The sequence below is a fragment of the Osmerus eperlanus genome, chromosome 25 (assembly GCF_963692335.1).
Source record: "Osmerus eperlanus chromosome 25, fOsmEpe2.1, whole genome shotgun sequence".
NCBI classification, from domain to species: Eukaryota; Metazoa; Chordata; class Actinopteri; order Osmeriformes; family Osmeridae; genus Osmerus; species Osmerus eperlanus.
In genome coordinates, this window is record NC_085042.1 from 3,909,084 (window position 1) to 3,931,836 (window position 22,753).

Consider the following 22,753-nt stretch of genomic DNA (forward strand, 5'->3'; position numbering starts at 1 on the left):
TTTTAAGACTAGCAAATAACTAAATTATACAGGGCCTTTATTTTGAAGGTTGCAGTCCTTTTGGAGTTTGTTGTCGCTGGTTCCAAGATCCCCACCAACCGGTTCATTGGTCGACTCGAGAGTATACGACATTTTTTGCTTCGGGTTATCACGTGAAATTGTATTGAAAGATGGCCGAGGACGAGGTGAAGTCTCCAACCGGACTTCTCGAGGATGCACACGTTTCTGAAAGTTTGGTCTCCTCGAGTGACGGGAGACAACGTTTACAACACAATAACGGGATAGACAGTTGTCCGGAGGAGACTTTCTCTCCGACCTCAGTTATTTACTTTAAAGAGGCTCTACATTCGTCTAACATAAGGTTTTCGAAAACAGCATTGTCCTCATCGTGCCCAGTACAATATGACTTCCAAATCGAAAAATCGAGGAAGACCAAAAGTAAGTAGCAAGTCTAATTTCATTGAAACACAAGCACATGCACATTGATGGCTAGCTACAGTAGCTGTCTTGTTTAGAGCTACATGTCAGATTAGTGTCACTGGATAGCTAGCCTAGCTAGCTTGCTAGTTTACAGTGGGATGGATTTATAACTTTTGTATGATTTTTTTTTATATCTACCGTAGTTTGCTAATCCGACGTCAGAAATTTGCTCGACACTATCCCAAAATGTATCCGCCCTCCTTAGCAAAATACATCCTTTTGTCCCTATCATCGCTGCGTTCACATTATTATTGAGACAGACAACCGCACTAAACAATTTTTTTTGTTTTAGTTTGGCCAACAGTTCTACGTCATAAAATGTACAAAAATCTTTAACAGACTGTTATCCGTCGCCAACGTGTTGCAGAGTTGTCATTAGGACTAAGTTGGTACTGTAGTCTATATTTAGAGCTATCTCCGGAAGTCTTCGCTTTGTCAACAAAGTTGGCTAGTTTAGATAGTTAGGTTCATGTTGCTCTTAAACAAAAGAACATATTCACCTCAAACAATTTTGTCGAGTTTGCTAGCTAGAAATCACAGGATTGTACTGGTAGTCTAGTTGTGTTGACGCCACGTGATTCGGTCTTAACCTCTGCCAACCAAGCCTTTAAAATTAAATGGAGCAGAGTTGCAACATGTTCAGAGGTGGACATTGATTATCAACTTCATATTACATTCAAAACATTCTGTTTGAATGAAATGTTTTTTGTATTTTAGTTTTTTTTGTAAATGTATTTACTTAATAATAACAACCAACAATTACATAACAACAATTTGTAATCGCTATTTGCAAGGTCTGTAATATGCAATATGAACACAACAGTTTATGGCGATTTTTTTTAATAGACAGTGATTTTCTACATCATCTTTCAGGTTTAACACATTTCCTTGTGACATTGTCAAAAACACGTGCTGTTGTATACCACCCAAATTCTATCGTTTACTAACAAATCGTTTACTACTTTGCACTAGTTTTTCCAGAACATAGCTTGACCTGTTATAGCACTGTATCTTCATAAATCTACTCACCACTGGGCAGGTTGCTTGGAATTTAAACATAGTAGAAAAGGTTTGTCGTGATGGTCATTTTAATTCGACAAGACTGTGCCAAAGCATACATTAAAAATTTTATTTAGATTTACATTTCCCATATTTTCTTGACAGTAGGGTTCTTGTATAATAACCTTAAATGTCATACAAAAAAATTACTTTAATGCATCATGGGCTTAAACCGATGAGGGAGTGTAGAGTGGTTAGAGCATTTGACTGAAGATCACAAGATTGCAGGTTCAAATTCCCCCAGGACTGTACATTGATTTGGATAAAAGCATCTGCTAAATACATCTTTATATAACCCCTTCTTGGTTCTCATAGGACGTAAACAAGTATGCTTACTGAAGGAATGTAAAAGTATGCTTTATATCTGCTGCTCTGATGCCATCAGTGTGTGTGTGAATGGGTGAATTTTAGGTAAAAATGTAAAAATGCTTTGAGTATCGTTAAGGTAAAACTAAAATAAGTGCAGTCCATTTTCTAACACTGCAGTAAGGTTGAGGTCAGTCTGGTCTGTGATGTAAGTGATTGTAAAATTATGTCAACCAACATTTGGCTGTTGTATTTTTCCATGCGTCCAGAGTAGGCTAATTCAGACCAAAGTTTGGTCCACAGCTGAGACACATGAATATGAAATGTAGCCTGTGTTTTATCAGCTTAGAAGAGTGACAGCCATTGAGGTGGATAAATATTTTATGAGTTCAAGTCTGTATGAAATAAATGATCAAGTTTGGAACGTACTCGGGGGTGTACATAATTATGCACATGAGATTTCAGTTTTTGAGTTTTAATATAAGTTTCAAAAATACTTTTCTAATACTATGTTTTCACTGCATAGGGTGTTGTGTGTATGCTTTGGAAATATTTTGTGAATATAGGGTTGCTAATATTAAATAACACACAAGTAATATGGACGCCTTTCTTCTGACAGCAGCACAATTTGCCTATTTTGTACAGCCAGTGGCAGATCTAGACATTTTCACCTGGGGTGGCAAGGGTGTGGCAGGGCGTTGTTGTAAGGAGGTATGGTGTGACCCAATGCCACCATACATTATTCTAACATTGTAGTTTAAATAATGCCAGTAAAATTAATATTATTGAATGAAATGTACTATATTGTAAAAAAAAAAAAGTTTTATATTTTAGCATGGAGATTGGGGTGGCAAGTCTTTTTTGCTGGAGAGACACCCCTTGGATCTGCCAGCGTACAATGCACAAACAATTCATATAAATATATAAAATGATAATAAAACAATGGATATATTAAACCATGTTTTTTCTTTTTTTTAATCAAGACAAATCGGTCAAATATAAACCAATGTAGACATTGTACCTTGAAATTGTACATTATAGCTGATGGCAAATTGGGCCATGAAAATAAATCTTATACTATACTAAGCTACAACAACAGCAGCATGCAGGGACCAAATGTAGACTTCAGTTTAGCCGTGGTTTTTAGAGCTCTGTCTTCAACTGAAGTCCATGTTCACTCTCACTGACCATTTGGCAGTAGTCATTTGTGTTTTCTAGTGTTTGACTAGTAGCTCATCTTCCAGGTCAATAAATGTCACTGATGCTTCAGAGATGGAACAGCAATTTCACCCAACACTAGCATTCAATGTGCTTAACCCCCCCAACCCCACCCCCTCACATATTTTTTTTTTTTACGCATGCACCATCTGCTCACGTGACTCTTGGATCCTCTACCAGGCTCATTAGACCGCCATCTTGGTCAACACCCACTCCAGTGCACTCACTGCGCACAGCCAATACAATTACTGCTCTCCCAGCATCGTAAGTCCCCCAGCTGAGCTCAACAGACCACAGCAGATTGGAGAACAGAGGGCACGGCAGCCTTTTGTTGAGCCGGCAGATTTTTCTTCTAACTGATCGGTTGAGAAAGAAGAAAAGGGATAGGCAACGGAGATACAAAGAGGAGGGGGAGAAAAAAAACCCACAGCATCCTTTTAAAAAGAACCGCTAGGAGCTTTCGCCTGCCTTATTTTCCCCTTTTTGTATTACAAATTTCCCTTTTTAAGCTCAAACGGGGAAGGCTTCTGCAACAGAACCTGGAGAGATTCATCCTTCTGTCTTTTTCGCTGGGGTTACTGGAGAGAAAACTGCTCTTCCCCCCCCTGTTGTTGTTGTCACAGCCTCCGCTGAGTCATGTCTGATTTAACGCCTCAGAGTGACGCCCCAACCCCCACCACAGACAAAATCACGCAGGCCGCCCGAGAAACTATTTACCTTTGCAATTTCCGTGTGTCAGTGGATGGAGAATGGCTCTGCTTGCGCGAGCTGAACGATATCTCCCTAACCCCAGACCCTGAGCCGGCCCATGAAGGTAGGTGTCTGGCAGCCTTACATGGGGAGCTGCACAATGCTCAGTCAGGGTGGTGGTAAACCCGGCCTCGACATGCAACAATACATATGACTTCTGCTGTTGTAGTGTTATGAAGACTCTTGTACTCCGACACATAAAGGTGTTCTTATTAAGCTGTGGAAGGGACAATCGTTAGGCTTTCACAACTATTTGTAAATAAGGTGTGTCTGCAGCCGTAATGGTCCAAATAGAAGGCCTAGTAATTCAGTACTTGTGATTCAGTTCATGATCACCCTGTCACAGACTTTAGTTTTTTTCCGACCTCCAGTGGAAATAAGTGGTTGTGTATGTTTAGCTTCTACCCAGCATTTTCTCCCTTGTGTCATGCGTTCTGCATTACATTGTCTTATTTTGGAAACGCTCATAACATGTATTTTGATTGGCCAATTTGCCATCACCTTTTCAGGGTATAATGTTTAAATGGGTCTATATTTGTAAGGTTTATAGTCTTGTTGCAGACATTTTGGAAATTAAATGCTTATGGTTTAACATTTGTGTATTTATCATTTTGTAGGCTCATATGAGAGTGTGCTGTACAATATCATTGAGCTGGTGTCAGAAGAGAGGTTTCCATAGTAAAAGCCAGAGTCTGTTCCCCAGAGTCAGTTAGTCTGTTCCCCAGTATTCTAATGTGATTAGGTAGAAATTAAGATTATGGCAGACATGCTAGGATATCATTTACAAAGCCCCTTCTCCTCCCCCTGCCGGAGAATGATTGTGTCCCTAGCAGTGGAGTCACATCAGCAGATTTGGGGGATTTTTTGGCGTGTGCCAGTTTGAAAGAAATGTCCTTGTTGGACAGCATTTGGTAGGACCACTTGTGTCCTAGTTGGTTTGGGGTTTTAACCCTCGTGCTGCCTTCGGGTCACATGACCCAAAGGTTCATAACGAACCATTGTTGTGTTTACCCAATTTTACCCAATACAAAAACAAATAAAAATAATTTTCTTTTAACCATTCCAATGTGGGGGGTCTGAGACAGCCCGACAGTTAAAAGAAAATGCTTCACTTTGTTTTTGTATGAGGTAAATTTGTCGCAATACGACGGTGGGTCACAATGACTGATGGGTCAGAATGACCCGAAGATAACACAAGGGTTAAGTAATACTTGCATGTGTTTTAAAAACCCCATGTATCAGGCTTTAGTTTAAAAAACGGTCATATATGTTTCTGTTTGTGCCAGTGGTATGCAGAGAACATTAGTCTTTTATTTAGTTTCTGTTGCTTTGCAAAGACTGCTCTCTTTTGCCTGAATTTATCATTATTCATTATCAGGTGACACTCTGGATCAATCTCTGCTATGAATCCAGCTACTGCAGACTGAACTGCTGGCAGAGCGGTCTGCTTGGCCCCTCACCATGTTCATGATTATAACGTGACCTCAAGTGTTGTTCCTCAACAAGCCACGTTGACATAATATCATAAACTCAGTGGTTCAGATGATGCATCACTATGAATCAGAATTGTCACACACATTTAGAATGGAAAATCACCAAGAATCCCCTGCGTCGAGTCTGGCATGATGTCTGGCAGGTCTGATTCTTCTAGATGCATCTCTGCCATCAGCTCCAGTACTTGTGAAAACATTTTGGGGACTTTGCTGAACCAGGGGGGGGGTTGATCTCCTTGTTTTCAAGCTTACAAAGACCCCTTTCACATAAGTAGCACAGCAGTTGCCATAGTATGTTCATGTATGGATAGACAGCCATTGTAACATTGTCCCCTCGAAAATGACCCCCCATGTGTCATTTCCCTCCGTCCTCTTCCAGATCCCAAGGACCCCATTGCCATCGAGAGGCTTAACCTGATGAACATGGCCAAGCTGAGCATCAAGGGTCTCATTGAGTCTGCACTCAACCTGGGCCGCACGCTGGACTCCGACTATGCGCCTCTCCAACAATTCTTTGTCGTGATGGAGCACTGCCTGAAACATGGCTTGAAAAGTATGAAGGGACGAGAGGTGCAAAGCCCAACGGCACGCTTGCACGGCCGACCGTCATCCAACCCTCATCGACATTCTTGTCTCCGTGTTCTTCCTTCCCGCAGCAAAGAAGACGTTCCTTGGCCAGAACAAGTCGTTTTGGGGCGCTCTGGAGCTGGTGGAGAAGTTGACCCCGGAGGCGGGGGAGATCACAGCCAGTGTGAAAGACCTTCCCGGGCTCAAGTAAGAGGGTCCAACAGCTGGCTGACAGTGGTCTAGGGTCTAACAGCTGGCTGACAACAGTCTACATACTTGTCAGTCTCAGACACGTGTTGTTGAGACTGCAGAAATCAGCGTGCTGAACCTCACAATGATTGACATATTTGTTGAGCAGACGCTTTTATGGGGGGGGGGGATCTGCAGTCACATGCTCTACTGCTGAGCTAAACCCTCTCCTAGCTGTACATCAGTCAAATGAAAGAAGACAAACTGAATGTACCAACATATTACCCACATTACATGGGTAATAGTAAGACATTTGGGGAAGCTGCACAGGAGTTGATTGGCGCAAGATACCCCAGGGTTCTTTGGAGAGAGCTGGTCTTGAGTCTCTTGCGAAAGATGCGCAGAGTCGTTCTGTCAGTAGAAGGTCTCTCCACACCAGGAGCAAGTTAAGGGTATAATCTTGTCTCCTATCACAGAACTCCCCTTGGAAGAGGACGTGCCTGGCTGCGATTGGCCCTGATGCAGAAGAAGCTGTCAGACTATATGAAGACCATCATCAACAGAAAGGATCTTCTGAGGTAAGCCTGGCTAATATGATAGGCTACTATGTTTTGTTTACACCTAAATGCAGCTAGCGATGCTGACATTCACACACAAACATAAATATTTGACCCTCTTTGTTAATTCTCTCTGAAATGTCTGCCTTCTCTTGGTGTGTTTTGATAAATTTATGTTATACCTTTTTTAGTGAGTTCTATGAGGCCAATTCCTTGATGATGGAGGAAGAGGGAGCTGTGATCGCTGGGCTGCTGGTGGGGCTGAATGTCATAGATGCAAACCTCTGTATGAAAGGAGAAGATTTAGACTCTCAGGTCAGTAGGCCCTTTTTCTCTTTGTGTATCCTTCCTCTAATCTTGACCCACTACGAGTGACTTAATCAATACCTGTGACAAGGGTTGCAAAGGGGTAGAACATTCCAGACCATTTCCAAGGGAATTATAAATCATGATATTTCAGTGATATATAAGTGTTTTTTTGGTATGGATGTAATGTGTAAATTATAACAAACTTTTTTTAGTACTTCTGTTTTAGTTAGGTAAAACAGTGGAAACTTATTTCAGTAAAAAAGCCATTCTGTTCATGCTTACTAGCTGCTGTTTCTCACACCACACACACACACACACACCACATACCACACAGACTGTTGTTAGCATCTCTCACACTACTGAAGAACAGTTACAAATTATTTGTCTGTGTCTGAAATTCCCAGTTAATTCAGCAAAATTGAAATAGTCTCCCTCCTGAAAATAGTTTTCTGTGCTGTTTTTCCAGGTTGGAGTTATAGACTTCTCCATGTATCTAAAGGACGGTGGACACAGCAGCAAGAGCACAGAGGGGTATGTTTCATTCTTTCACTACTGGTTTGTAACTGTGAGATCATGGGTTTTACCCTTCCCCTTAGTTATTGAAGAGACCAGATTAAAGCAATGTGGAAGTGAAATAATAGGTGAAACTATACTAAGTGAAGTACTGCTACAATTGGATGAAAAGTAATAATTTGTGAAAAACAACAGAATTGACTTCAAATCGAATTTTGAGGAGTCTGCCATTGCTGCTCCCAACTAAATGTAAATTTCTTATATTTTACTTTAGAGTTGTTGCCTGTGTACAAAAGAGCAGCTAGTCAGTGTGAGTACCCTGAACAAATAATTGTTAAATAAATATTCTGTCTCTTATTTGTCCAGTGATGGTCAGATCACAGCCATTCTTGATCAGAAGAATTACGTTGAGGAGTTGAACAGACATTTAAGGTACTGCCGTGTTTTTGGGAAGTAACTTTTACCCACTTAGATGTTCTGGCCTTGATGTGTGCTTTTTCCTCTTACCAGTGCATCAGTAAATAATCTCCAAGCAAAAGTGGATGCGCTTGAAAAGTCCAATACAAAACTAACAGAAGAGGTGTGTCTGCGTTCTTACACTTAGAGAACAGTTTCACCAGTGAAATGATGGTTATACTTTTGTTTTGAAAGGTTTTTATATAAATAACTGTGACGTCTAGTGTGCCCCAGTCTAAATGAAAGGTCCCATGCCTGTCTTCTATTTCAATAGCTTGCTGTTGCGAACAACAGGATCATCACCTTGCAAGAGGATGTAGAACGAGTCAAGGAGGAGAGTTCTTACCAGTTAGAATCCAATCACAAGGTCTCCAGAATGTTTTGATTAATTAATTAATTTGCTTATTAAGGAAAATCGTGTTTGGCATTCGTTCATGGTACCAATTATTATAACCAGTATAACCAATTATTTAGTGTGCGTGTCTCATCAAGAAGCTAGACATCCCAGAGGAAGATGAGAAATGTTTGAGGAGAAGTGTTTCTGAACATGTCGTGCCATGTTCTGCCCAGGCGCCGAGAACTGACGGATCACTAGATGGGCAGGTTCTCAACGAGGCACACAAACAGCTCAAGGAAGAAACACAGCTCCGATTGGTCGGTATCACCAATGAGTTCCTCCTTTCTTCTCAAATTCCTTAAGTCGTACCACAGCAAATTCAGCACATTCTCGTGCATTTTTTCTGTTAAGTCTCGAGTGTTTTACTTCGGACCCAATCAGGATGTGGGGGCGTTTTTGTATGAAGGGCTGTGGTGTTTTGTGATTGGCTCTAGGATGTGGCGGCGGTTTTGTATGAAGGGCCGTGGTGTTTTGTGATTGGCTCTAGGATGTGGAGAGAGAGCTGGAGGTGCAGATCGGGATGAAGCAGGAGATGGAGCTGTCGATGAAGATGCTGGAGAAGGACATCTGTGAGAAGCAGGACACCCTGCTGGAGATCAGGCAGCAGATGGAGGATCTGCTGGCCCTAAACCAGCAGCTGTCCCACAAGTCACAGGTACAGACGCCATGATCCAAACCACACGGCAGTTATGCTTCAATCGATGGGCACTGATGCCTTAACCTCAACATCAACTTTCAAACCAAAGTCAGAGCCACCAGCCCTCGTCAGCAACTCTCTCACACTCCTGCGACACTGGAGTTAGATTTCTGTATGAAAGCACTCACTGAATTACTGGAAAGTACTAGAAGGAATATATGATTTTTTTTTTTTTCATTAAAGGCCCTTAGATGGCTTGGAGTACTTTTTTTAATTAGATTTTTCTGAAAACCACTCAGACACCATCCAGACTTATTCTGAGCCTGATATTCTGGCTTGTTTTGGGGTAATGTCTCTGCAGAGCTCGGAGGCCAGCAGCAAACAGAAGAATGAGGTCATCAGTCGCTTGGAGGAGAAGATGAACCAGATGGCGGGGACTATTAAACAATTGGACATCAGGTCAGGACACACCTCACTTTTAACAACTCTAAATAATGGACTATTAGCATCACACAGCTTGTACTGGGTGGGTGACAACCCAGAAAAGATGCATACCATTTAAAAAAGAGAACTTTGTATTTAAATATGATTAAGTTGATTTAAGAACGCATTTCATCTAAACCAGGTCTTGCCTACATGACACGCAGAAATCAAGTTTATACCTACATGATACACAGGAACCAAGTTAATTTTATAATAGCATTTTGTATTAAAGTTGGAACCACTTGTTGGCAATAATAATCCATCTCTGTTCATATTTCTTTTTCTGTCTATATTCCTTTTTCATTGTTTGTTTTCCCTCGGTTTTTTGAAACAGTGAGAAAGATTTGGTGAAGCAGGCTAAAACCTTAAACTCCACTGCAGGGAAGTTACTTTGGATGCAGAAATAGGATTTTAGTTCTCTCCGTACATCCGTTTCATAGTCTACATTCTGAACCAAGTCATAAAAACGTCCTATAAAACTAAAATTAATGTTTGTCCTGGTATGTTCTCTGTTAAAGCCTTTCTTACAATCTGTTAGAATGTTTTCCGTCATGCCCCTCCTGATGTAGCTGTTCAGCTGCAGCTGTGATTAGACTGGACTGATAGAACCCCCACCCTTGTGTTCCTCCACATTACTGTCACTGCAGGGTGACGCGTTCAAATTCACAATGTGTCAAGTAGGCTACATGAAATACTTCCCCTTTAATTCCACCTAGAACACCTAATCTTGTCATTTCTGCTTGCGAATCTGATGACGCATTCGACTGTTGTTAGGGAGTCCAGCTGGACACCATGTCAGGAATTGTAAAAATCTTACAGATTACAGACACTACATAATGTATACAGATAAAAACCTGAAGTTACACATTTTGGCAAAGCAGATGAATGAGCTCCTAGTCGAACAACATGCAATTGTAAATGCTCAACTGTTTAAAGATTTGAGTTTGGACCTCCCCATATTTGCTTGATTCAATTTCACATTTAAAAGATGGAAAAGCAAGCTGGTTTATTGTGCTACTACTTTGGCAGACATATCACAAGTTACACTGTGATTGAATTATTAAGCTCAGTTTCTAGGCCTTATAGCAAAAGTTGTTGAAACCACTTGAAATAATTTTCTGATGGTTTCCTTAATATCTTATTTAAACAACTAGTTGGCTCCTTACATTGCATTCAATGGTGCTCATTCTATTGGCGATTCATTTATTTTTATTTTTAGGGCAATTTAAACATGTTAACCAACCTCAGCGTGGTCCATATGACCAATACAAGGATATCTATGTCCTAGCAACCCACATAAAAATGTAAGGCTTAACTTTCTGAACGGTGATGTCAGGATGACAAATACTCTGACCAGCGGCAAAACATGTATGTGGACATAACAAATGTAAACTGTAGTATACAACTAGCATAATAAAAGGAGTCCAAATCTAAGTCAACATTTTGCCTGTTTCATCTGTTTTAAAGAACTGCCTCTTTTCCAATTACTCTACTTGTCTCAGTGCAAGATATTCAGTTATTCCCAATCAATTATTATTATTTGCAATGGGATCTCCCCCCCCCCCCCTTTCTTCTTCCTTTCATCACATTCCTGTTTTCATTTTATTTTATCATAAGTTGATGTTCCCCCTCCCCCCAACACCTTTCCAAAAAAAACAAACAGATGCAAGCAAGCTGAACAAGAGAGGCAGCTGGCAGAAGACGCCAACCGACTGTTCAAGCTGGAGTTTGGGGACAAGATCGAGAGACAACAGGCGGAGATGGAGCAGCTAAAGAGAGAGAGGTAGGTAGTGGTGCTGGTGACTGGTACGAATACAGGACATTCAGTTAACTGCACCAGTACGGGCATTCAAATCAAATGAACCGAAAGCATGACCAAGATCAATGACGGCAACACTTTTATTTTTGTGTCCCAGGTCCTATTTTGATCAGGAACTTAGGAAAGAGAGAGATCAGAGAAGACAACGGCTTGATCCCGTGACAGGGCACCAGAACGCCCCCAGACCACAGAAAGACTGGGGTAACACAAAGGTATGTTAGATGAAGGTCAAGAGTATGCCATTAAAGGGTGGGGTTCTATTTTTGGATGCATCATGTTAAACTGCAAGATTTACACATAGAACACCTCTAATTATTGTATGCAACTGGTGTACAGCATATTCAAATCTAATTACATATTCAATATCGAAAAGTCCTAGCTTGCTGACAATGTATTTTAAAACCATAAAAAGGGGTTCCTTAGGGGTCTTCAAATTTGTGGTTCTAAGTTATGAAGTAGGTCTACTCAGTGCAGATTTGTTTTGTCCCTTTCAGAATGAGTCTGTCCTTGACATCAGCCAGTCCTCAATCTGAGAAACGTGTGAACGAGAAGAGTCTGACCATGATGAAAGGTGCAGGAATGGTCCTACAGACCGTAACCACGGTGATTGGACTTCTCCCTGCATTTGCAAAATCTGATGCAGAGAATGTTTCAGAATTTCCCCCTCCTTTTCTGAGGGATCTGCAAGTCGACCAGCAGCTGACACATGGTAGAACGTCTTTGTTTGTTTTTTGCAAAAAAATAAAAATAAATATTGATTCTGCATGCAGCCATCAGAGCTGAAACACCAGGAACACTCACGCCCTGAACATCTTGTATTGAAGGCCCATTTGTGGACTGATGTACTAAGCCTCGTACCATATTTAAAACTGTAGAAATCAAACATACCATAAGAACATATCTCACTTAATAATAGGGTGGTGTTTCTATCCAAATTGTATTGTACTTAATAGGTTTTCCTTTGGGATTTAAAAAGGTCAAAGGTCACCTTTGATGTACTGTGATCAATTTTGATTTATGATAATTGAATTAATTTTCATAAGTGGAGGTCAAAGATCACCTTTCATATTGTGTGATAAAAGGGCAATTAATTGGTAGTTTCTCCATTGATGTTGTGCATTTAATGGGGTATTAAATCATAAGTTCACCATTGATTGTTAGTTTGAATCTTGACCTCAATATTTGAGTCAGTGTTTATTTATCAAATATACAGTTGCTAGAGTGACAGTGTCAACTAGAATTTTACTGTAAATAAAATCATTCACTTTAGTTTTTGGTTGTGGCATTCTGATTATTACAGTAGGTGCTGCTCGTGTTCTCTGATGTTTTAGTTCCTCTTAGACATTTTAAGAAATTAAGGACGTATGTTGTTTGAATGTTTGTGTTTGTATGATTTGTGTTTTGTTTTATATTTGTTTCTAGGGAATATTCTGTGTACCTTTTTTGTAATTTATGACCTGGAAAAAACCTTGGTCTCTGTGTGACTCTTGACAATATAGTTAAAAAAAACCTGTTGCAAAACAATATAATAATGGACTCACCTTTTTTGGAATTTAATTGACAATTTCAATAAAGTACCATTGGCACATTGGGTAATATCATTGGCCAGACTAAAAAAGAAACAATGATCTTTACGAATACTTCTTGACAAAGGAAATGTACTCATTGACGTCATCGGATGAGCCCACTACAAATGGTACGCGCTGGTGGATGGATTCAGGCTTTACGTCCAGTATCCTCTGGGTCCCTGTGGTGGCAAGTCCCCCGGCCTGCTCGATAAGGAAGGCAACCGGGTTGCACTCGTAAAGCAGCCTCAGCTGGGGGTAAGGAATACAAAAATGTTTATGTGAAACTTGTAAACTATTACCATTTTCACCTCATAGTAAGGTACGTTACGGTATATAGTCGGCAGATTAAAAGTGAATCTGTAGCTCCAGGATTTAGATGATTTACATTTAAAACCACATGGTTTGATGCATAACAAACCATTTTTCTCATCTGTGGTCTACCTACCTTGCCTTTGGGACTTTTCTCATTGGCTGGGTACATGAAGATGCCACCATAGGCTATGGTGCGGTGAATATCAGACACCATCGATCCTACATACCTGGCACCATAAGGTTCGCTACCATCCTACAAGGACAACATTAGGTTTGAGAAGATTCAGCATTATTTCCCAACAAGCTGAACAAGAGGAATATTATGTTATTTTTCAGAGCCACCCTTGCTATAGTCTATAATTTTGGATCAAAATGTGAACTGGTTGTCACAGCTGGCAAAGCACCCTGTACTCTGCTCTGAATCATTGATATTATTTGAATAACTTGATGTGGTTGCGTGGACCACAGTAGTGACAAACCACAATTGAATACACCATAACCATATTCTAGCCAGAAATACACAATGTTTAAGGAACTGGGTCAGCTCTTTAGTTACGTTGAATCAAAATGTTATTTTGTACTAAGCTTTGGAGTAGTTCATTGCCATTCAGACAGAACAAAGGGATGGTAGCTGACGTTTCTTTACATTCAACCAACTTTTATCCAAAGTTCCTCAATGCCTTATTTAGGCACTTTTATTCAAAGTGACGCACAAATAGTGCATAAATAACGTGCAGCTGATATTTGACACACCTCTGGATATTTCTTATGTTTCAGGTACTCGTTGATTGATGGGTGGAAGTACTTGGCATAGCCCTCATTCAGACTGTAGACCTTTCCCTTCTTCTTCATCTGTACGTTCTTTTCTGTCAAGATGAACTCACCAATCGCCTGAAAGTCAACATGACCAGTTATGGGGCTTCTCGGCCTTGTACTGTCTATCACATTGTATTTAAAATAAAACTAATTATTTACTGAGGTATTCTGTACTTCTGATATGATTGTTCACAGATAGGAAAACAAAACAAAACACTAAAAAACGTTGTTCAAAAGAAGCACCATGAGTATAAAATACTCGTGATGAAATATTATACAGAACTTATTTGGATACTTTAAACTATTTTCATACTCTTGAACAGCTTTTTGTTTTTACTAGTATCCAAATGTGGCCTGTAACAGCTAAGATTGGGCCATAGATTATCCTGCATAAAATAAACTATTGAAATATGTGTCCAAATGTTCCTTTTAGAGCCTCAAGTATGACTTGTGAATAGAGAATGAGAAAGTAAAGTTTGTAGGTAATCTTTAAAAGGCAGGGTTTTTTCTAGTCTCAATGAGCTCTTATTTGATGTGTCACACAATATGCAATGTACTAAGATGTACTGTATCTCAAGTTAAATTAAACCAGCAACAACACCCAATGAATGTAGCATATCGCTGCTTATCTTGAAACCCCTGGATATTGGTGTGAACCATCCCATGTATGTGAGTGTAGGTTTTACGTGAGCACACTCACAGGGTCCAGCATGAAGAAGTTAAGCCCAGCGCCATGGCTGAGTGCCACCAGGGTGGCGCTGCCGTACAGGGCATAGCCTGCACACACAATCTCATTGCCAGGCTGTAGGGCATCTTGTACTGTGGGCTCTCCTTCAGAAATCTGCCAGATTGGATTGGAAAAAACAGAAACGTTTAGTATAGAAAGTTGAACATTTGTAGATACATTTGCTTCAATTCACATCCCGAAAGCAAGCAATAAATAAAATGCTCTGGCAATGGCAGAGATGGTGCAGCTCAAATGTTCGGTTCCAGCTATACCTTCAACAGCATGCACTGCTAAACAAAGCAAAAAAATAAAGACTGCAGTAGAAAAGGGAACAACCAAAGAGGGTTTGGATAAAGCAAGAAGTCAAACCAGAGTCCACATCTATGAAATAGGAGAAAGGAGGAATGGGAGTCAACAAGCTCACCCTTTTGTAAATGGCAAAAATGGTGCCTATGGAGGCTAAGCAGTCTATGTTCGAGGAGCCGTCCAGGGGATCAAAACAGACAACATATTTGCCCTGTTGATGAGATTTTGAGTTAGTGAGAAGTCCCTCAAGGTTTCAGTGAAGTAGTCAAATCAGAATGTTATTCATAAGTGGATATCTAATGGCCATGAGTGGAAATACTGAATAGAAATGGCGCTTTACAAAAACAAGCACTATACTTTTACTGTTGTATAACTAACCCTAACCCATGGTGATCTTTCACCAATTTAAATCACATGAATTCGCAATGAAATATTTAAAATTAACTAAATTTGAAAAAACAACTCTGGCCGCTTCTCTCCTTTTATATACTATGAATCACTGACCAAGCAGCTGCTCATTTAGTATTTTGCTCAATTTGCATGCAGACACACACATTTCAGTTATTTTTCCTAACCGTGGTAGATCCATGTATTAAGAATCCACCACACCAGGATATGACACAGTGGGGTTTCCTACATAGTCCTATAGAAGAGATGGACACTACATCCTACCCGCTTGTCTTTGGGAGTGATAATGATTTCTTTGTTCTCCTCAGACACCATGACACAGGTGCCAAAGGAAGCCTGCAGCATATTGATGACCAGGTCGTTTGACAGAACATCCAGTTTTTTCACATCATCCCCTGTCACGTTCACCTTCCCTGCCATGCCCTGTCTGCAAGATTGGACAGCACATATAACTAGCAGGTGGGAAAGCTTTCATGACATATGGCTAGGACCCTGGACCATTATAGCACGTCCATTGGTGTTTATACAGCCTTGGACAGGCAGGCACACAATACAATGAGTAGATCTTGCGTGCACACACACACACACACACACACACAGAGGGAAATCTTTCATGTTGCACACGCATTATAAGGTAGAATGTGAAAATCTTGAATCAAAATTAAGTTATTCCATGTTAGCTAGCTACTCTGAGAAACTGTTGTTTAGATGTGACAGCATTCACATTTCTGAGTTCAGAGTTTAAATGCCTGACTCTGACATACATACCAAGCATATCAGACTCATGTTTCCTCTACACAAGGACAGCTGACCATTTAGCTGAGAAATGACCAGACACTGGGAAACCTGCATGATGGGTTTCTTTTGTTAATCTACAACCAAAACATACATATCTCCTTTCTTGTGTTTAAAAAAAAAAAAACGTTCTAATGTGCTCTATGCTGACCTAACTGGTTTGGTCTAAGCTATAATGCCACATTACAGGAAATACAGGAAACATGGGTTCCTGGAATTTTACAATGAGGCTACCAGATCATTCAGACTCTACTTTCATAGTGGGAGGGACTATTCAAACAAAGCAAAAGAAAACACAGCACTTACAGATGAGCAAGACCTGCCTTGCGCACAGCGGAGGAGATAGCTTTGATGGCTGTTAACAATGAGTTGATGAGCTGTGTCAATTCGCCGGTTGACCCCTTGACCTTGCGGCCAGTCTCCATGACAAAGCGCGTCAAGGTCCAGACATCCGTGTCAAAAGCTGATTGATCCGACATTTTGGGTCCTGGTTGTGCAGTCCTTTCGGAGGAGTTAGGCGCACGACTGTTCCTGAATGGAACGGACAGGCAGCAACAGAGGTAGCAACAGAGGCAGCAACCAGGAAAGGCAGCAACCGAGTGTGTGTGTGTGTGGAAGGCCTTCAGTAGACGAGCCCTTCTCAATCCCCGTGGAGGGATGCCAAGTGTTATATTTGTGAGGTGGGCAGAGGGGGGATATCATGTAACAGCAGTGAAGACTGATTCTGAAGGGGTAGGACGAGCATGTGCTACTACTACGGCCTGTGCTCTAGTAAGAAGCCAAAGATGTGTTTCACTGAGAAAAGTCACTATGTTGGTAGTTTCAACATAACTCGATACATGAATACATTATTAACGGCATTCATCTAGACTTGCATGGCAGGGATTTGAGAAAAGCTTGAACAAGACAGGCTAAGGGGGCTCACAAGCTAAAACAGTCTCATGTTCCTCAAATGTCAATGGATTCCATGACCAATTATTGACCTTTACTTAAAAGGTCAGAGTATTCTGTATATCATATCCCTGTCTTTGATGTCTCTTTTTGTGACCGGAATTTTTGTAAAGTACAAAAAGATGCATGCCATCTCACTGTCAGTAAGTAAAAAGGTGCCGTGTGTTGCTAAAATGTCATCGACCTTCTATTGAACTGTAGCTTAAAAGGTCATCTCTTCTCTCCATAGTGTGGTCACATACCAGAGTGTACATAATAGCATTGCAATTATTTATGTTTGTTTCAGGCTTCCAAGATCACAAACTTTTCTGATGACAGTCTCAAAGGTTAAAAGGTAAGCTCAAATTGTTACTCATCAGTACAGTGCATGTCCATTTACTCCCAATGTTATTTTTATATATATATATATATATATATATATATATATATAGTGTGGCTGAGCTTATGAGAAAATCTGTACACTTTCTCCTTCACTCACACACAATTTTTGCCATGTCATTATGGAGTTGTGTGTGTGTGTATGTAGAGGGCCGACAATATTTTGAAAAGGAAATAGAAACAGGAAGAACTGTCAAACAACTGTTTTCAAGCTTTATCAATAAAAACAATACAATGTACTGGAAAATATCAAGGCACTGTTGGAGGAATATTTTGGCACATTATGACTCCAAGACATTGAAATAAGCAGGTTATGGTTCAGAATTAGCAAGACTGCTTGACTTGTGTCAATCTAATCGCTACTCTTTGGTTGTCCTGTTAAGAGTAATTTTGGTCTCTTGTGTGACTATTTTGGCAGATTTCTAATTATTGTAGTTGCTGCTTGAGTATAGACTTGCACTGACAGTGGAGTGTGTCTTTACTGAACAGTGGAGTGTGTGTGTCTGGTCTTGTTAGCAGTTGAAGGAGTACAGCGTTTTTTTTGGTCCTATTTCCGGTCTCAACTTTCTGTTGGGGTCAGAATCTTAGGATCAGGGTAGCAGGTGTGTGTGTGTGTGTGTGTGTGTGTGTGTGGGGGGGGGTCTGGGGGTTAGGACTAAACTTAGTCAAGCAGAAAACATTGGCTTTGGTCTCCCTACACAACATACTGTACCTTCTATGTGTCATGGGTCTTTTAGCTATAGTGTGTGTCCATTCACTCAACATGCTCTCCTTTGGCATGTTTTTGATAGATGGCGATGTAATCTTGCACATCATCAGGGGAGCCCATGACCACAGGAGCCCGCTGGTGGATGCTGACAGGCTGGATGTCAAGAACACTGATGGATCCAGTAGTGGCTAATCCTCCAGCCTGTTCGATGATGAACGCCATGGGATTGCACTCGTACAGCAGCCTCAGCTAGGGAGAAAAGTTGAAACATACATGAGATTTTGTGCGATATTCAGTTGATTTATAGCAGTCTGGGTTGGATAAGAATCAAGATAGGTCATAATAAATATTCTGCTAACTTTAATCATTGTAATTCGGATTAAAACTAGACTTATTCAGACATAATCTCTGAATAAAAATGTTCTGCAATATTTTATGTCCACCTCAAACATTTCTCTCTTATGTGCTGTCATGATGACTCGACAATGCCAGAGATAAGTGGGCCACAGCCTGGTGTAAGAATGGAAGTCATCATTGCAACAACCTTTTTCACAAATACATTAAGACACTTGACTAATTCCTGTTTTCTTTCTCATGAACCACAGACATTTCCAAACATTTTAGGCCATTTTTTTTAAATGTGGACAATGACTTGTTTCATAAGCATCCAGTGTCATCATGGATTGCGTATCCATATCAGCATTTTTGTTTAAATATCAAATTATTTATATCAATGTGCAGATTGATGAGGGACTTAAATCATTTATAATACATTTTAGAGTAGAGCAGTAATAGACTCGTCCACCTATGCACTGTAACCATTAAAAAGGTGTGTCCACTCAACAGCATCCTATATTTTCTACTTCACCATACCTTTCCTTTGGGACTCTTTACATTAGCTGGGTAAAGGAAGATCCCTCCATATACCAGTGTCCGGTGTACATCAGCTACCATAGACCCAACGTAGCGTGCGCTATAGGGGGCACTGCCATCCTAAAACAGGAAAAACATTGCACTGAAATTAGATGACACTGACTGTAATGACAATTTAAAAGTTCTCGGCCAGTTTGGTTAGTTCAATGTGACATTGTATGTGTGTACATTACATTCACACACACACACACAGCAAGCAGCATGCATCTATCAATATCTGTATAGAAGGGTCCATTGCCACCCATTTTTATTGCATTTCTGAAATACAAATTAGTTTGACAGGGATTACTTTAATAATCAAATTCAAATAAATGAAAAAACTCCTCTTCCTCTCTCATTACAAGTACTCCCGGTCAAGTTCCTTGTTCACCCTTCTAAACCCTTTCCCAACAAACCTCAATAGTTCTTTGATAAAGGAAACTGAGGTACATTGTGCCATCAGTCACATCCTTCTGCGGAGCGATGCATTGTTATGCAAACACAGCCCTTGCAATCACATATTCAAAATTTAAAAAACACATGGTGATATGTTTTGGACATTCGAGCAGCAGAAAGCTCATTTCACAAATCCTGTTGTGATTCAATCCGTTCCTTCGTTACAACCTCAGCTGTCGCAACGCCGACCTGAAGAATTGACCAATCACGCCTTAAGAGGCCAGAGGGAGCAGTGATGTTAAATGATGGCATATACGGCTGCTACAACACAAGTGTGCAACCAAAAGGTGCAGTGACATCCAAGACACACAAGCATGCAGGGCACAGACCAGACCCAGGGGACGGGGCCTCTGGTGTTCTGACCAGCCTCTGGCAAACGGAGGAAAGGGAGTAAGACGTCAACTCAACAGCCTGAGAACTGTAGGTTATGCTTCGGAAAGGTCATTTCCTTGGTTCCCTTCCACCACCGAATCCTCCACCTTTGGGTCCGTCTTCGCTAATCTGTCAGGGGGAACGAGTGATATCGAAGCTCTTGCAAGGCAGTGTTCTTCCAAAATAAAATGACTATCTTTACCTTTGGGAACTTTTTGGCCTGTATGTACTCTGTCACGGCAGGGTCAAAGTGCGCCGCATAGCCCTCGTTTAGGCTGTAGATATTCCCCCTCTTCTTGATCTTCACATCCCGATCCACCAAAATGAACTCTCCAATGGCCTGACACAGAGTTATTTACAAACATGAACTAGTCAACAGTGATTTCTCAAAAAGACAGAAGCTGGCCACCAATAGGACTCACAGGGTCCAGCATGAAACAGTTGACTCCCTGCCCAGTGGAGAGCACCATCATTGTGGCACTTCCATAGAGGGCATAACCCGCTGCCACAAGTTTCCTTCCAGGCTGCAGAGCGTCATTCTCACAAGGTTCATCTTCTGTGGTCTGAGGACAAAGACAAACAAATCAGATATGGACTGTTCTGAAATATTGACTGTTCCTTCATTTGAAAACGTTTCAGGCTTGAAATATGTTGTACTAATTGCCGTACCTTTCTATAGATGGCAAAGATGGTCCCGATGGAAACAAGACAGTCAATGTTTGATGACCCATCGAGGGGATCAAAGCACACAATGTATTTACCCTTAAAAAGATTTTTTAAAAGAATCAACGTCATTCAAAATATATGTCTCTCCTCTGCCTTCCGTAACATTCTTGTTAACTTCTTCAACATCAGCATCACGAAGTGGGCAGCAATTATCAAATCCAACAAGTTGCACACATACCCTTCTGTCAGGTTCAACAATGATGGCATTTTCATCCTCTTCAGACACCAACACACAGGAGGTGAAGGAGGATTTGATCATGTTGATGACCAAATCATTCGACAAAATGTCCAGTTTCTTTACCTGGTCGCCGGTCACATTGGTGCTGCCTGCAATGCCATAGCTGACAAGTAGGGTAGAGAACGTCCAATAAATATAACTGACATGACGGACATCTAGTCATTGGTCATAATGATAATAATAATAATAATAATAATAATAATAGGACCAAACATTTTACACTTACCGCCAACTGATTGAACTTAGTGACAAACACGTTAATACTAATATAAATCACTCGTGTTTATTAAAATAATAAAATAAACATATTAACATATATTGCCGTAAATGTCCATAAACCTGGTTAGATATAGTTGGATGAGGATATTATGCAAGATCCCATACTTTTGAGATTATTTGTCAAATAGGAGTACCAGATCCACCGAGGTGTTAGGCTATTGTTGAATCTTTGTACATGAATATTGCATAAAACAGCGATAGTGAGAACGTGACGTCACACAGGTTCATAAATCGAAGTGGATGAGGTGTGTGGGGGTGAAATACATATTTAAATACTAGGCCTACAGGTAAATGAAACCCAGCGACTTAAGATAGAGAACCCATACTATAGACCCAGTCAGTTGTATTGTCAGGCTACTTACAGATGAGCAATACCAGCTTTCCGGACGGCTGTAGAGATAGCTTTGATGGCTGTGCACAACGAATTCAGAAGTGTTGTTAGTTCTCCTGTGCCTTTTGCCTTTCTTCCTTCCTCCAAAACAAACCGTGTTAAAGTGACTACGTTGGTATCAAATGATCCTCTGTCTGACATTGTTGCAAATAGACCAGACGCCAATGCTTGTCAAAAGAAGACTGAGAAAGTAATTTGAAACGAAGTTAAATGCCTACGAACACGGAATTTAGGAAAGCGGGGCGTGAAGATGAAGTAGCCAATCCAAAGTGAAAGCGCACAGACAAAGAGGCGTGGCTACAAACCATTCTTCCGCCATACAATAATGCCTACAACCAATGACGATACTGTTAGCAATAGAGTGTGGGGGATAATAGATTCTCTCATGCTTGAAATCAGGCTGACTTCTGCACTGCGTTTTGTTTGTCAGCGCAATTTTCTTCAACATTGGTATCCATTTACCGTGATTCAACATTTTATTTCCCCCCATACATTTGGGGATACGGTCAATGTGAACTCTATAGTACATGTAAAATGAAAACATGAATTTCCCAAGCCTACACTGATACATACGAGGCATACATTGACAAACTTTTATAGGATAACCACAAGATGTCGCTCTTTACTTGGGCTACGTACAGGTATGTAGGCTATACAGTTGTGGACGTTAAAGAAAGTTGTATTTGAGTAAGTCTTAGTACTAGTTGGATCTTCTACATTTCTTTGTTCCCAGAAACATGGACTTTCATCCTTTATTTTTGCCTACCCTCCCTTTGTCAGTGATCTGATATGAATTTGTCACAATAGACATTCAACGTTTGATATCACCACATGCTTCTATATGAGGGCCTATCCTACTATTATGTAAAATCATTGATAGCCTATGTCTGCCAAAAGATCGATAGGAAGAATAAGGTTAATTATGCGTCAGTTATAGGATCTTAACTCAACCCATGTCAACAACTTTCACTTCTCAAATGTTTTGTTTCGTGCAACAGGCGACAGATTTTAAACGCACGAAACAAAAGCATACACAAAAATCAATTGACAATCCAAGACACGAAGCACAGAGAACATTATATAATGTAGGCTAATCCGACAACGGACGACGAACAACGTGTGTCACCTGTCTTCGAAATGGATACACTCCTAAATAGTCTAATAATGGGAGAATCG

At 40.5% G+C, this 22,753-nt stretch overlaps 3 protein-coding genes across 6 annotated transcripts; 1 reads left to right on the top strand and 2 right to left on the bottom strand.

The window, feature by feature from the left end:
* Positions 1–117: 117 nt before the first annotated feature.
* On the top strand, positions 118–12,502 carry rufy3 (RUN and FYVE domain containing 3). Of its 4 annotated transcripts, none has more exons than XM_062451193.1 (15): positions 119–438; positions 5,686–5,859; positions 5,963–6,080; positions 6,539–6,640; positions 6,811–6,934; positions 7,395–7,459; positions 7,808–7,873; positions 7,952–8,021; positions 8,172–8,264; positions 8,468–8,551; positions 8,782–8,949; positions 9,293–9,390; positions 11,078–11,197; positions 11,331–11,445; positions 11,728–12,502. In XM_062451193.1, the coding sequence occupies exons 1-15, from the start codon at positions 171–173 to the stop codon at positions 11,764–11,766; spliced, it is 1,704 nt and encodes a 567-aa protein (XP_062307177.1). In that variant the 5' UTR covers positions 119–170; the 3' UTR covers positions 11,767–12,502. The 4 variants fall into 4 exon arrangements, with proteins under 4 accessions (XP_062307179.1, XP_062307177.1, XP_062307178.1 ...); XM_062451194.1 differs by lacking the exon at positions 119–438 and adding an exon at positions 3,276–3,877; XM_062451195.1 differs by lacking the exons at positions 11,078–11,197; positions 11,331–11,445; positions 11,728–12,502 and adding an exon at positions 9,749–11,027 and having other exon boundaries at positions 118–438.
* A 268-nt stretch (positions 12,503–12,770) lies between these two features.
* fbp2 (fructose-1,6-bisphosphatase 2) lies at positions 12,771–16,750 on the bottom strand. The gene is made up of 7 exons (XM_062451234.1): positions 16,472–16,750; positions 15,635–15,797; positions 15,081–15,173; positions 14,630–14,770; positions 13,867–14,004; positions 13,247–13,366; positions 12,771–13,050 (listed from the first exon to the last, which is right to left on the bottom strand). Exons 1-7 carry the CDS (start codon positions 16,642–16,644, stop codon positions 12,865–12,867), a joined length of 1,014 nt encoding a protein of 337 aa, XP_062307218.1. The 5' UTR covers positions 16,645–16,750; the 3' UTR covers positions 12,771–12,864.
* A 932-nt stretch (positions 16,751–17,682) lies between these two features.
* fbp1a (fructose-1,6-bisphosphatase 1a) lies at positions 17,683–21,814 on the bottom strand. Its single transcript, XM_062451221.1, has 7 exons — positions 21,549–21,814; positions 20,848–21,010; positions 20,613–20,705; positions 20,366–20,506; positions 20,146–20,283; positions 19,077–19,196; positions 17,683–18,452 (listed from the first exon to the last, which is right to left on the bottom strand). The coding sequence occupies exons 1-7, from the start codon at positions 21,716–21,718 to the stop codon at positions 18,249–18,251; spliced, it is 1,029 nt and encodes a 342-aa protein (XP_062307205.1). The 5' UTR covers positions 21,719–21,814; the 3' UTR covers positions 17,683–18,248.
* Between the last annotated feature and the right edge of the window lie 939 nt (positions 21,815–22,753).

Bases quoted from the DNA above. Each gene is read 5' to 3' on its own strand.
- rufy3 (XM_062451193.1), top strand. From the start codon at position 171: ATGGCCGAGGACGAGGTGAAGTCTCCAACCGGACTTCTCGAGGATGCA. The intron at 6,935-7,394 runs GTCAGTAGGCCC...CTGTTTTTCCAG, and splicing joins GAGAAGATTTAGACTCTCAG to GTTGGAGTTATAGACTTCTC. The intron at 8,950-9,292 runs GTACAGACGCCA...ATGTCTCTGCAG, and splicing joins AGCTGTCCCACAAGTCACAG to AGCTCGGAGGCCAGCAGCAA.
- fbp2 (XM_062451234.1), bottom strand. From the start codon at position 16,644: ATGTCGGATCAATCAGCTTTTGACACGGATGTCTGGACCTTGACGCGC. The intron at 14,005-14,629 runs GTGAGTGTGCTC...GTTGACTTTCAG, and splicing joins ACTTCTTCATGCTGGACCCT to GCGATTGGTGAGTTCATCTT. The intron at 13,051-13,246 runs GTAGGTAGACCA...CCTTACCCCCAG, and splicing joins AGAAAAGTCCCAAAGGCAAG to CTGAGGCTGCTTTACGAGTG.
- fbp1a (XM_062451221.1), bottom strand. From the start codon at position 21,718: ATGTCAGACAGAGGATCATTTGATACCAACGTAGTCACTTTAACACGG. The intron at 20,507-20,612 runs GTACGGCAATTA...CTTTGTCCTCAG, and splicing joins TCTTTGCCATCTATAGAAAG to ACCACAGAAGATGAACCTTG. The intron at 20,284-20,365 runs GTGAGTCCTATT...ACTCTGTGTCAG, and splicing joins ACTGTTTCATGCTGGACCCT to GCCATTGGAGAGTTCATTTT.